We start from the raw sequence: 14,737 nt of genomic DNA, 5'->3' as shown, positions 1-14,737 counted from the left end.
GCAGAGCCTGCTGACCACCCCTGATATTCGGAGGCATTCTGCCTCTGAGCCTGAAGTTCCCATCCAGCCACCGTAAGCAAAGACAGACCATAAATCTGTCCAATCCCCCTTTAAAATCCAGCTAAGCCCATAGCCCTCGCCACATCTGGCGGCTGGGAGTTCCGCAAGTCACCTACTCCCATGCATGAAGGATAATTATGGCAGATGGGCACGAATGTTGCATCGCTGCAATGCAGTCTTGAAACAGAAAACATAGGGCTGGGTCACTCGGATCCATTCTGCCAGCACACGGGGTTACCTGCGGAAGCACTGTCGATAACAGGACAGATCCATACGGATCCTCCAACCTCGTATTTTCTCCCGCCACGCCTTTAACGATAGCACCTGCCCTGCAACTATTATCGCCCTTTTTCAAAAAACAATTGGTTGCAAAGTGTAAGTTGGGAAAGATGTTTAGTAAGTGGGAAGGAGCTACTGCCCTGAACTCTGCTCTCCCTCTGGGCGATACCTTCTCCAGACCCGGCCATTAGCCGAGTTAAATCAACGGCGAGTCGCTCCCCCACACTGACAGCCTGTGTGGTTCCTGACCCCCTTCCCCTCCCTCGCTTTTGTTTTTTATGCTCTCCGGGGAAATTCAATTAACAGTGTCGGTCTCCTCCCAGTCAGTGAGTGACGCTATCAAGATCCTTTTCACCGCCCCCTGACAAGCGAGATGTGTCTGCTGATTTCTTGACTGGCAAGTTAACAAGACCATTACGGCCCGGTTCTAGAAATGACTGTATATGATCTCTGTCATAAACAGCGCGACAGCTACGGGAATCAATCTTTCGTGACCCTATTGATTAGGACACTTGGAAATAATGAGGCTTCACCGGAGGCAGAATAATGCTTTGGAGAGGGGGCCAGGGGAAGAAGAGAGATCCTGCCCTTCTGAATGCCATCGTATTTGCCTTTCCTTTTTCCTGCTGTGTAATCGACTAGGAATAGAACCCTACTGAAAAGCTAGCAATCGAGTTTTCTCCTCTCTCTCTTCCTCTCGCCTTGAACACAATTTTAATGTGACCCATTTTCGGGGAATAATGCTAAATGTAACAGCTCAGCATTTCAGTTGACAGCCTCGGAGGATCCATGATTAAAAACCTCTCCCCGTGCCCTAAGATGGGTTTGGAGCATTTTGATCTCTGACGAGTCGTTGTTGCAGTTCAGAACTTAGACAATTTATCAGTAAGTAACTGGGAAAAGCCAGGAATCAGATGTCACTGTTCATAAGATTTTTTCTAAAAACACTACTATGATTTTTTTTGAGGCTCTGAGGAACTCTAGAGCATTTTTAAGCTGCTTAAGTTGTTTTCTATGTCCAACTCGTTTTTACGCTATGGCTCATTTTCATGCTGTGGAGTTATGATTTCATTGTACTGTTCTACTTGCCAGGTGCCTCTATCCAAGTCTCTATAAAAATGTTCAAAATAAAATAAATAAACAGAGCACTGCAGACATTTATCAGGCATTCTACAATTAAATTTATTTATCTGTGCATTCACTATTGCAAATTAGGTGCGTGTATACACCCATGTATATTATTAGGTATGCATACACATATAAAGAGGAACCTGGCCTTCCAGTCGGAGACTTGAGACTTGGCGGTTGATCTAAACAAAATCACAGTTCATTAGAAATTCTTGGCTGATGGATAGCTAGCTCATGGTTCTGAATCACACGGAGAAGATACTGCTGGTACGTTGATGACCATAACCATTAACTCAAAGTTGGGGAATTCTTGGCCCTTTGGGGGTAGAGCCTGAGCAGGGTGGAGTTTGAGGAGGGGAGTGAGCTTAACAAGGAGTGCATCCTTGGAAACTTCCATTTTCCTCCAGGAGGATGAATCCCTGTTGCCTGGAGCTCAGTTGTGATTCTGGGATAACATATGGAAGTTGGGATAACTCACTACTGGTCCTTATGTCTTCTTTTTTTAACACCAATGGAGTGTGGATCCTTATATGCAGCTTAATCTACTACCTGCTTGTACACAATACTGAGCATTTCCTACTGAGAGTTGAAGAAAACTCTCAGTAAGTTACTGTTTCTGGTATTCTTCTGATTATGAATTACAAAAGGAAGAACGTGGCTACTGGGTGGGAGAGGTACATTTATATTACTGACAGTTTATTTCCTTTCTTGTTATAGTAAAGTGGTTGCTTTTGGCAGCATCGATAGGAGCGAGAAAAATAACATTCTTAAAAATGTAAAGCACTCTCTTAACTTCATCAGTAAAGAGGGCGATCGGCCATTCGTCATGGCGCATCCCTGCCGTGCCAACAGTTATGAAGCCCACTGTATTGATAAACTACCCATGAAACCTTTAGTACAGAGGCCCGACTGGTGCAACGGATCATCCATCAGCAAGATCCCCTACATCTAGCACAAGGTACAGCTTCGATGTGCGACGGGCGCCCTTGGAAAATGGGAGTTTCATCAATGTACCAGCAGTACCTTCTCCGTGGGATTCAGAACCAAGAGCAAGCTATCCATCAGCGAAGAATTTCTAATGAACTGTGATTTTGTTTAGACCAACAGCCAAGTCTCAAGTCTCCAACTGGAAGGCCAGGTTCCTCTTGAACCAAACACTGGAAATCATGCCCAACTCTCTCTCTGGCTTCTGAGACTTCAACAGGAATGGCCCACACCTTTCAGTGTAGTGGTTAAGAGCGCTGGTTTGGAGCGGTGGACTCGAATTTGGAGAACCAGGTTTGATTCCCCACTCCTCCACATGAGTGGCGGACGCTAATCTGGTGAACTGGGTTGGTTTCCCCACTCCTCCACAGGAAGCCAACTGGGTGACCTTGGGCTAGTCACAGCTCTCTTAGCTCTCTCAGCCCCACCGACCTCACAGGGTGTCTGTTGTAGGGAGGGGAAGGGAAGGTGATTGTAAGCCGGTTTGATTCTCCCTTAAGTGGTAGAGAAAGTCGACATATAAAAACCAACTCTGCTTCTTCTTCTTCTCAAGTGTATCTTGGAAGGGCCAGAAATGCCACCTTTGTTTGGAAGACCAAGTAAAGAACTAGGGCAGGACACGCTGAAGGCTGATAATTCTTACTGGACAGAGACAGAACTTGCTAGTTTCCTGCTGTTGGCCAGACTGGGGGAAGGCAGCTGATTGGGGGCTTTATACCAAGTACCCGTACCAGATTGGTCACCCGATATCACCTGACTTCCTGGGACAACGGAATCATGGGCTAGGGTGCGTCTCACAGCTACTTGGAACCACTCGTAGTTCCCTCCTATGACCATCAACTCTGGTGGTGCGGGGAGCTGACCTCTGACCCAAGGGGTTCTCAGTCAGTTGCCCAATATACATACAGAACTCTGCACGTAAGCATGCTAGTTTGCCCAGCGAACTTGGAAAATTGCAACACTGTGTAGCTTTCATCCAGCTCAGCCTTAGGAAAAGATGCAAATGGGCCCATACGAGTTAACTGACTACGACGCTCAGAGATCTTTAAAAGCTCTGCAAAATCAATTTTGCATTAGTTCTCTGGCACTTTTAAATAAAAAATACCTTTTTTTTTTCCTTTTTGGTTACTCCTGCAGCTTACAAAGCGTTCCCTGTCATAAAACGGCTCGTGATGAATTTGTGAGGAAAATTCAATAACATTTGTTTAGGTTACTGGGTAGAGGCACAATTAGCAATGGTATGATTTTTATAGACAGAAACGCAACCCACACTCTTAACGGCTCTCTGCCATCGCAAGAGAGATACTCACTAGCGATAAGGGGGAAATACACATTTGAGAAAACCACAGGCTGGAGGATTTTTTAAAAAAACATTTAAAACTCATGTTTATAACAGCTCCTGAAAAGAGTTATACCTATTATTCTATTAGCCGATTGCTATCAATACTACCAAACACAAATCTATGTTTTCCTGGTAAAATATACACACTCTCTTGCCCTAAACGGACCAATTAAGAACAGATATTGGTAATGTTGTACACATGTTTGCGTCTCCTTACTTCCTGAGGACGAAAAGAACAGTTTGTCTTCTGTGCAAGATTTTAAACTGTTTATAGCAAAACAAAGTCCCATTATATGGCCGGATCCATTGTGACAAACCTCTGAGTTATATGCAGCATCATAAAAGCTGCTCAAAACTCTCTTATCCTTCCCCAATCTAAGCAATCGTCAGCTCTCTAACGATTTCTTTAACGGGTTTAAACCATTTTTAATCCGGTCGTTGCCACCGTTTGAGACAGCAAGCCAAACCGTGTAGGAAAACAGCAAGGACACAGTGCCCTCCCCGAAGCAGAAAGCCCAAAAGAAAAAAAAAACGAGGGAGAGTACAAGGAAAAATTGAAAAGCCAACATCTTCCATCTGATGGGATGCATTAATTGAGGAGTCATTATCTAAACCCCATAGACAGGAATGTTCTATCTATGGAGCTCCAAGCGTTTTAAAAAACTTATTTATCAGATGAGAGGGCCCCAATTCAGATAGGGACCACAGCCTGAAGTTGGGGCGCTATGCCTCCCTACTGCGCCATTTTCCTGCTCTAAAACGCCCTTTGAGGGAACGAGGGGACTTTGTACCCCTAGTCCTCTTGGGGCCCTGGGATTTTGTACCCTGGTCCTCTTGGGGCCTCTAAGGATGGTTAACCATGGTTACACTTTGTGCCTATTGTTCTCTTAAAGCATTTGAATCAAAATGGTGTGTGCATATGTGTGTGTGGAGAAGGACATCACATTCCCAAGGCCCTGTCTCTAGTCACCACCAGCTTCACTTCTGAAAGAATGAGAGGCCAGTATATTCGTAGGTTCGTTTCCGGAGAAATCTTGCCGGAGTTAAGGTTGGGGAGTTATGATTGGGGAGTACGCCCATGCAAATCTCCCAGGCTGGATGAAGAGGAACGGCCCACCTGCAAAGAACAGCTGAACTGTGCTGTTCTACCTCAGTGTAAAGGCCCAGGGGTCAACACCACCTTGCTCAAACCGGCCTTCTCCAGGCAGGCCTTTTCGACAGCCCGTATTTATTTTTCTTCCACTGGCTTGTGCTATTTGGATTTCAGTGAACCTGAACCGAAGGAGGGTTTTGCCAGAATCTGATATTGTACCACATTACGGGGCTCCGGCGACACGGGTCAGGGAGCATTTTGCCCTTCTCACTTCCACCAGCTTATAAACTTTGGCAGATATGAAGTTCCTCGGTGAGGGTCTGTGCGGCTCGCAGCCCGAACTGCAGCCCCCAAAACTGGCTGCGTTCGGCAACGGGATCAGGGGAGGGAGCGAATTCCATTTAAATTCTGTTTATTCGTAGTAATGGCAATCACATGTTTCCCGTGGCTGATAAGCTGCACCGAGCTTATGTTTCTCAGTGGCTATTCAACTCCCCCTCCCATCAAAATAAATTCATCTTTAACCAATAACTAGAGAAATCATTTTACACCAAGATGCAGTGGTTTCCCATTTGTGTTTTTAAAAGCGTTAAGGGTTTTCACCATGCAGTATGAAAAGGGAGAAATGTGTACTTTGGGAACGAAGGCATTTATTCACTTCATTTACACCTCACTTTTCTCCCCTGTGGGGACCCAAAGAGGCTTACATCGTTCCCCCCTTCTCCTTTTTATCTTCACAACAACCCCGTGAGGGAGCTTAGGCTGAGAATACATGACTAGCCAAAGGTTCTCCAGGGTCTCAAGGTAGAGGACTTTCACATCACCTGCTTGCCTAGTCCCTTTAACTGGAGATGGCAGGGATTGAACCTGGGACCTTCTGCATGCCAAGCAGATGCTCTACCACTGAGCCACAGCCCCTCCCCAAGAAGCCCTCTCCTTCTACAAGGAGGTAAATTAACGCTCTGGGTTTTTAGTTAGGTGCAAAAGTGTCCAGTGTTCAGACTTTTCCCATGTGGAGTTCAAGTGTACTATTCATTGTTCTGGGTAGCCAGGAAGTATGTTAACCACTTGAGGGAAAGATTCCCAAAGGCCCCATTTTCAGGTCAGATATTACACGCACACAATACAGTCATGTACCTCTTTTTCCAGTATGCGTGAAATCTCTCCTAAAATCCTATCCAGAGCAGAAACTTTGCTGCCGTCTTGAATCTGAAGCTGCTTCAGAAGGTCCTTTACCAATCGCTGCAGCCTTCCCGAATAAAAGAGAAAGGAACAATAGGTTAGAACCGGGGAAATTCCTCAAACGTCAGATCTCAAAAGCTAAGCAGGGTCAACCCCTGGCAAGTATTTGGATGGGTGACCTCCAAGGAATGCCAGGGTCGTGACGCAGAGGCAGGCAATGGCAAACCCCCTCTGAAAGTCTCTTGCCTTGAAAACCCCACCAGGGGTCACCATAAGTCAGATAAATAAATAAGGCGGCTATCTTGTACTCTGGACCACTGGTTCAATCCTTTGCTCATTTCATTATCCCCCCGCCCCCCAAAAAGAATTAATTTTTGTATTTTGTTCTGGAATAAAATAACTAATGGTCCCAATCCAGGGTGGGTTGATGATTAAGTCCTACTGACATCTGGAAGACTGATATCCTAACTCCATCAGCCGCTGGCTCCTTGGCTTCCAAATGGAACCCGCAGTTACAATCCAATAAAACAGAGTTTCCCCGAACTTTTCGTGTCACGGAGCACTTTTCAGGAGAGAAATTAGTCATGGAGCACTAATTTTCACCTAGCACCTACACGCTAAACCGAACGACAGTAGCATTTTCCTTTCCAATCTCTTCATGGAGCACTAGGAGACGTTTCGCAGAGCAACAAGTGCTCTGTAGAGCACAGTTTGGGGACCTCTGCAATAAAACCACAAAATACTAGCTTTGACTTGGATACAGCCCAGGCTAGCCTGATCTCAGCAGCTCTTGTGAGCTAAGCAGGGAAGGCCCTAGTTCGTACTTGGATGGGAGACCACCAAGGAATACCAGGGTCGCAACGTAGAGGCAGGCAACTGGCAAACCACCTCTGAACATCTCTTGCTTTGAAAACCAAACGAGGCCACCAGAAGTCAGATGCAACTTGTCAGCACTTTCCACCACCACCACCATAAAATACTAAAGAAGAAGAAGAGTTGGCTTTTATACGCCACCTTTCTCTGCTACTTAAGGGAGACTTAAACCAGCTTACAATCACCTTCCCTTCCCCTCCCCAACCTACAGACGCCCTGTGAGGTAGGTGGGGCTGAGAGAGCTCAAAGAGAGCTGTGACTAGCCCAAGATCACCCAGCTGGCTTTGTGTGTGGGAGTGGGGAAACAAATCTAGTTCTCCAGATTAGTGTCTGCCGCTCATGTGGAGGAGTGGGGGAATCGAACCTGGTTCTCCAGATCAGAGTCCACCGCTCCAAACCACCACTCTAAACCACTACACCACGCTGGCTCTCACATGTAAATGGTCAATCCGTATCAATGATAAATGCTTGGGCATATGTAAAAGTCTTGGCTGGGTACCTGAAACTGAGGGGAAAATGCCAGGAGAACACTGGGGTGCCACCACTGATCAGGCCTCGTTTTGGGTGGTCACACGCCTCAGCTTCGACACTGTTGGCAGCCAAAGCACACCCTTTCCAGACAATCTCAAAGATTTGTCGCCACTGACTGTAACTGGACTGGGGCGGATGGGTGGAGTTTTGAAAAATTTAATGATAAAAGCTGGATAAATTGCCCGAAATCCCTGCTATCAGCAAGGGTTTCGCTGTTCAGCAGCCAAATACTGAACAAATTGCGGATGGCCACTTGATGCCTATATGTTCTGGCTGGAGGGAGGGGTGCACTTCAAACCGGTTTTTCCTTATGAAAACACATCTTAGATACAGAGCCGGCTTTGTGGCTTTTCCTTCGAGTCCTTCCCCCCCTTCAGATATAGTACGCGAATGCAGAGCCCTATGTCCACCCTTTCAGAATAATCCCCCCCTAAAATTCTTTATAAAAAGCCCCATAGGTGCAGCTTCTAGTTTCTGAAACACAAAGGTTCTTATTTCCCGTTTCCCTTCCTATGGGAGAATATAGAGTTACCTTCTCCTAGATTACCCCCAATTGTTACAGAATTGCTTAATTTCTTGGCATGGCAGAAGCCGAACGCTGAATCGAGCTATTTGTTGACTCAAGGAAGGTAATCCTATTCCCCCTTTCGGAAAGCGCACACTCAGCCCGCTGTTTCGAGCGGCTGCTGCAGAAACCTCAAAACGTCTGCCAAAATGCAGATTGTGGATGGGTTCGTGTAGGATGTTTATTTTATTTGGAATTTGGTTGCTATCAAGAAAACTCGAGTTTTCAACGCAGAGGAGGGATTTAATCAGGGGCTCGCTCAAATTACCATTGGCGTAGTGGTCCGCACAATTCCCCAAATGTGTCCATAGTTCTGGGAAAGTGTGCATTCCTCTCTTTCTTTACAGAGGCTATCGGGGCCGTGGCTCAGTGGTAGAGCATTTGCCCGACATGCAGAAGGTCCCAGGTTCAATCCCCGGCATCTCCAGTTAAAGGGACTAGGCAGGTAGGTGATATGAAAGACCCCTGCCTGAGACCCTGGAGAGCCGCTGCCGGTCTGAGTAGACAATACTGACTTTGATGGACCAAGGGTCTGATTCAGCATAAGGCAGCTTCATGTGTTCAACCATAACTTGCATTAAATGCCCCCATAGGCACTTAGGTGTGTGACCAGTGGGACTCACTTTGCACCTTACAGAGAGCCACATTCGCATTTGCCATCTACCAAATGAGTTATGTTGAGTTCCATCCCTGGCACGTGAGCTAAACCTGTGGGAAGCTTGCTGCTTACCCGTTTCTCCGATGGCAGCTGTTTCAAGGAGGGAACCACCTGCCACAAGCCCCACTGGGCAAGGACGTTGCCCACTTTCCTGGAACACGGGGCAATGGTCATAGTGGGAACAGTGCTCCAAAGAGACACATGCAGCTCCTGAGCCCCTGAACGAGTACCTTTCCTTTCTTTCCACAGCGTACTCTTAGACTAGGTATCATGGTCAATCTGGTGGCTTTTTCTTTAAATTATATGTGTGTTATAGCTAGATTTCAGTAGCATCTTAGAAACCAGCAAGATTTTCGAGGAATGAGCTTTTGAGAGTCAAAGCTCTCGAAAACTCATACCTCAAAAATCTTGTTAAGTCTCTAAGGTGCCACTGGACTAAAATCTAGCTTCCTACTACAGAGCAACACGGTTTACTTGTTCTAAAACGTTCGTAAGGTATTAGTGCAATATTACAAAATTGCTGGAAAAGGAAAAAACCACACACTATATACTAAAAACATTGCGCATTGCATACATTTGCCCTCATAATCCTGCTCATCCCGCAGGTCTATTACCTTCTGAGAGATGTACAACCTACCAACACCATTTTAAACGAAGTATTCTACACCAAATTGTAAATGTCACATGCTCACTTTGCTTTGTATGGGGAGTCACAGGAGGTGCTTTTGGCTTCCACGATGCTCTCATACTCCTTGGCCCTAAAGAGAAAAACAAATATGGTTTACTATTTACACAAACTCTGTGACTCTGGATTATTTTGACCTGTATATATGACACATTAAATGACAAAGAAGTCTCTTCGTGAGAACATAAGAGCCCTGCCGGACCAGACCAGGGGTCCATCTAGTCCAGCATCCTGTTTCACACAGAGGCCAACAGGTTGACCTGGAGGGACAACGGAAAGGTTGTAGAAGCCAACCCCCCAGATGTTTAAGAAAACATGATTAATTTTAGGGCAGTTTGGCTTCATTGACCTCATCAGTTACAGATGCTGGAGACAGATTTGGTTCCTCTTCGATGGAACAAGCTTATGTAATGACCAGAGGCCTCAACAACAGCCGGTAGTATAAAGTGTTTGATATGAAAACATCTCCCAAAGCTGGTGCTGATTCCATCATGATCAATCAAGAGAAAGGGCTCGCTATTTATTAGCACGTTCTGCTGGTGCGCTGGGTCGGCACAAGGAGACTCCCACCGCCGCAAAATGCTCTTGCGTTGGAGGAAGGCTCCTTGCGGCCCAAAGGACCCGTTCGTACCAATGGAATAAGACGCAACCCCTATTCATTCCTTTCCTTTTATTTCAGGCTCATCTGACCAAAGGTCTTGGGCACAACGTGCATAAGATAACATAATGTTAACAAAATGACTTTAAATTCTTAAAATACTTGAAATGCTTTAAAATTAAAATCACAATAACCAAAAAATTAGTTACTACAAGCAAAACTGTAACTACAATAATAATAATATCACTAGTTAACAATAGTTTAACCTTGTCATGCCTTTAAGGAAACTATTATTAGCAGATATTTCGTCACACATTTGGTTATTTCTGGGTCAGCATCACCCAACAGAAATGGGACCACCCAAGAGTCAACAGGAAGATGATATCTTGATAAAATGGGTGCGATCCAGGTGGCCCTGGGTGTAGCCTATACATCACAAAATAACAGAAGGTGATCTATTGTCTCAATTGCTCCTGATGCACAGACACATAGCCTATCTGAAATTGGGATTTTATCAAACCGACCGCTCGATTGAGCTGTTGGAAGGACATTCAGTCTGGCGAGCATAAAAACTTGCCTATGGCTGGGAGTTGTGAGGAATTTTAAATATGAAGGTAGGGCGGTAGGTGGAGAAATTCCTAGAGCAGCACTGGAGACCTCTACTCATTCTGGTCTCATGCACATTTTATGACCGAGTACTATTAATTTACGTATCTCTCGAATTTTCTGCACGCAGCCACAGAAGACCACCTACGGATGGCTGCTTCGCTTTACGGAAACTCGAGCAGAAGTTGGCTGTACAAACTTGTCCAGACAATTAAAAAGTATTCGAGTTTGTGTTGGCTACGGGCCAACATGCTGGAGACAGAGACAATGTTTCTTTGACGCTGCTTAACTGGGCCTGGAATCAACTGGGGCCAAAAGACGATAACCACTACCCGTCCATCCAGTGAAACAACGCATCAATGTTGAACGGATTTGGCAAAACTAAGCTCGGAAGATACCTTGCTGATGCACTGAACCTGACATGCTTAATTCTTGCCCATGGAGCTCTACAATGAAAGGTAAGAAGCCAATTCCGTTAAAAAATACTATATTCTCATCACTGTCAGTCATGCCAAGCAAACAAAACTCAGCAGGGGACTGCAGCAAAAAATGTTTTGTTTTCATCTTCAAAATAGTTCTTGGGTTGTTGAATTGTTGGGTCTGTGAATCCATGCTACAAACTCAAAAGTGCCAAACTTCAGAACACATTATCTCAAGAAACCCGGATGAGAGAAGGAGCCGCAGCAATATTTTTGATCGATACAGAGCTACGGCTTTAAAAGTCCTAATTACATAGTGGTTAGTGTTCCCTGAAGACTTCTTCCTTTGAAGTTATGCAGGGGGAACAGAATGACACTTATTTACTCTTCTACATTCTAGGTGTACCAGACAGACAGACACTGGTGGCTGAGCAGGGAGAGGCAGAAATATGAAAAGCTCTTAAGCCCGGGATGAAAAGCTTGAACTTTATTTAAGAGGAGAAAGGAAGGATTCAGAAAGAGACATCAGAATGGCAAGCACGGAAGTCGGTTTTCAAGTTTGCACAAAGACGGCGCCCCGAAGTAGCTTTCTGTACATTCTGCAAATATTTACCCTCTGCCAAGGTACATGCCCCGGGCTATCTTTCCTTCCTTAATTACCGTTCCGATATAGCTCATCGTTTTCCTTTGACGGGTCGGATGGTACGCCACCCGCCGTTTGTTGGCTAACCTGAGACACTCGTCACAAGCTCTGTCTTCGCCTATGTAGCGCCAGTTTCCTATCCAACATCAGGATTTCACACTCACTTTTGAAAAGGAGACTTGTTCGGTCCAGGATTTTTTTTTTAGGGGGGCTGATTCTACAGACGACTGTTTCCTATCTCTTTATCTTCAATTCGTATTTTTTAAAAAGGTGAGTCCATTTCTAAATACTCTTCCTAGACAATGAAAAAAGCAATACAAATGAAACTCCTCACTTGAACTAAAACTTACAGCCATTTTTGGAAAGCGAGGAGTTTAATATGCACTCGCTTGCCAAGTTAGAAGATCCACTGGCAAACAAAACAAGCAATTCCATCAGCGCCGAGACATGTGTCTTCCATTTATAATAATTTACTTCTCACCGGCCACCAGTCTGCTATGTGCCATTCGCAGGGCTATTTTGATAGCATCACATACATGTTAATATGGAATCATTTACTTTGCTATATATCAGTGGAGGCAGCACCTGCTTTAATGGCTTAGGGTTATAAATATTATTAATAAGAGCAAGGAAATTTCTTTAAGAGAACAGATAATCTTACTGATTACAGTGTGTCCCTTCCTTCACCTCTGCCACTTTCGTGGTTCAATTTTGATTTAAGATCTAACAACTTGCCCGGCAATAAAAACCCTTTTGAGTGTGTTTAGAAGCTTTTTTGGGGCAATTTTCATATTTCACAATTTTCTCATTACTGAAAAGCGGTTACACATTTTTGAGTTCTTGAGCTAGGGAAGTCTTGCATTCGGGGCATTAAAATTAAAGGTGTAGGACTGATTTAGACAAGTTTGAAACGAGCAACACAGATAACCTTCTTCCAAACTTAAAATGCTCAGATGGATTAAGAGTGCGGTTTTGCTCTCTGACCTTTTACATGCCCTCGACTAATTAACGCCTTTAAACCTAAACTCTAGCTAGCGACCAAAGGAGCAATCTCCAACTACTTCCTGATCGAAGAATTTAGACAATTTCTCAGGAACATGACAGATAGCGTAATAACAGGCAGGACTTCAAACTGAAATGTGAGACGTAATGTTGTATTTATTATAACTTCCTTAACTGATTGGGGTATGGGCAAACACCTCCTTAGTCTCCACAATATTTAACATGACTTCTGGCAGCATTAAATGCTAAGGCAGAAAAGCCATATGTGAATCTCGAAAATCTAATGGCTAGTATCCTACTATGTTGCCCAGCCAAGCTGGACGCCTTACCTCCACCTCAGAAGAGTTCCTCCGACTGAAGCGGCTCTTCTGCCGGAGAATGAATCACTTCCATCGGAGGAAATCTCCTTAGGCTTGAAGAAGGTCTTCCACTTTGGCTGAACAGAGTAATAAGAAACCAGCCAATGTCCTATATGGTAACTCCTTTGGAAGAACAATCTAGGAATGGGGATTTGACTGTACGTTGCCATATAAACTACATTTTCTGCTCAAAATAAACAGGCCCCTAAGAACAATCTGACTAGTCATGGAAACTAAAAATGAAAAGGATCGATAAGCTGGGGTAGCATGCCTAAATGATGAGCTGGGCGGTCGCCGGTTCAAATCCCATCTTGACCACAAACTCAGTAGGTGGGCTCAGCAAGGCTCTCTCCGGCACAGACCTCCATCAGCAGCAATGGGCTAATGAGTGCCATCGTACAGGGCCATCGTAAAGACTGCTGGGACGACCTATGCAAAATACATGTAACACCAAGGGTTAACCATTCCAACTCACAGCAAAGTTGGTATCTGAGTACCCATCTCTGTCACCGCAAAACAAACGAGGTGTGGGATACTACATACTCAGGTGTGGGGGGGAGGGCTCCTCAGGGATGTAGAAAAATATTATAGTTTGTAAATCTAAAAAAGCTCCCCCAAACATCCTGATGAGGAACAAGCATGCTCACTGCTTTTCAGAATCAACAGGCCAGCAAAGTGCTTTTGCATTCGCTAAAGAAAAGGGAAACAGAGTAATTAAGAAATTAGCCCGAGCTCCTAATTGCTGATCCTATGTGGGAAGTGAGGTTTGAGTTGGGGGATGTTCCCAGTTCTTTGTCTCATGGGAGTTCCTTGCAGGCCCCCAAACTATTATTTATTCCAAAACATCATTCCCCCCCCCCCCACGCACCCCTCCACAGTAGCTTTTTTCTTTAGGCAGCAAAATCCTCTGGAATGTAAATATGCCCAGGGATGCCGACTTTAATACCGCCCTGCAACAGCAAACCTTTACTAACATGCTAACGTATCTAAAAGTTGGTGCACAATTTTAGCAATGACGCAGGCTAGACAGTGAGCCTATTTGCAATGCCAGATGCGGAGACAGAATTAAAGGAAGGACTGGATGTAAATGAAAAAGGTGAGGAGGATATTGGCTGCACAAACACAACTTTTACAATATAGCAACAACTGAAACCATAACAATAAAGTTATCTTAAGACGGATAATACAATTCAATAATATAATATAGAGAATATAGCCAAGCTTCCTACAGCATTTTAATAACACTTTAATATAATGCCTATGATATCTATATGATATTATACTACAATAAATAATGTAATCTGTATACTAATAACCTTGAATATATATTTAGTCTTTCCCACCCCTCTCTGCTTGGTTTACCTATATTTTATACTTTATATGTATAATAAGCTCTAAGAATATTAGTAGCTAAGATGACTAGATTGTAGACTTGCCCCGAATATGGGTAGAATATGGTCTTGTCTTAGTATGAAAATAGTGTTGTATTAAGTATATGTGTTGTGTATTTTGTTATGTGTTGTGTTGACAAAAAAATTATAAAAACTTTTAAAAAAACAATAAAGTTATCAAGCTGGTTGGGCACCCAGCCCTTTGCTCATTAACGACAGCAACAATAATATTTCATTGCTCGTAATTAATTTCAAGTGAAAGGAATTCTGTGAATAGGAAGTCATTTGAAGAACAACAGTATCAATGACAAATTACACTGGAGCGCTGATAACCTCCAT

The 14,737-nt window shown here is 44.3% G+C and overlaps 1 protein-coding gene across 1 annotated transcript in view; it reads right to left on the bottom strand.

Moving 5' to 3' along the window:
* Window positions 1-14,737, bottom strand: part of SCAPER (S-phase cyclin A associated protein in the ER) — a 125,326-nt gene that overhangs the window by 64,505 nt on the left and 46,084 nt on the right. Inside the window, exons 22-23 of the mRNA XM_056865979.1 lie at window positions 9,388-9,453; window positions 6,024-6,135 (exon numbers count right to left, since the gene is read on the bottom strand). Of these exons, the coding sequence (XP_056721957.1) occupies window positions 6,024-6,135; window positions 9,388-9,453 (178 nt within the window). The remainder of the gene's footprint in view (window positions 1-6,023; window positions 6,136-9,387; window positions 9,454-14,737) is intronic.

Source organism: Euleptes europaea, chromosome 20 (genome assembly GCF_029931775.1).
Source record: "Euleptes europaea isolate rEulEur1 chromosome 20, rEulEur1.hap1, whole genome shotgun sequence".
Classification (NCBI taxonomy): Eukaryota; Metazoa; Chordata; class Lepidosauria; order Squamata; family Sphaerodactylidae; genus Euleptes; species Euleptes europaea.
The sequence above is the reverse complement of the archived record's forward strand: the minus strand, read 5'-3'. Positions and strand labels throughout refer to the sequence as shown.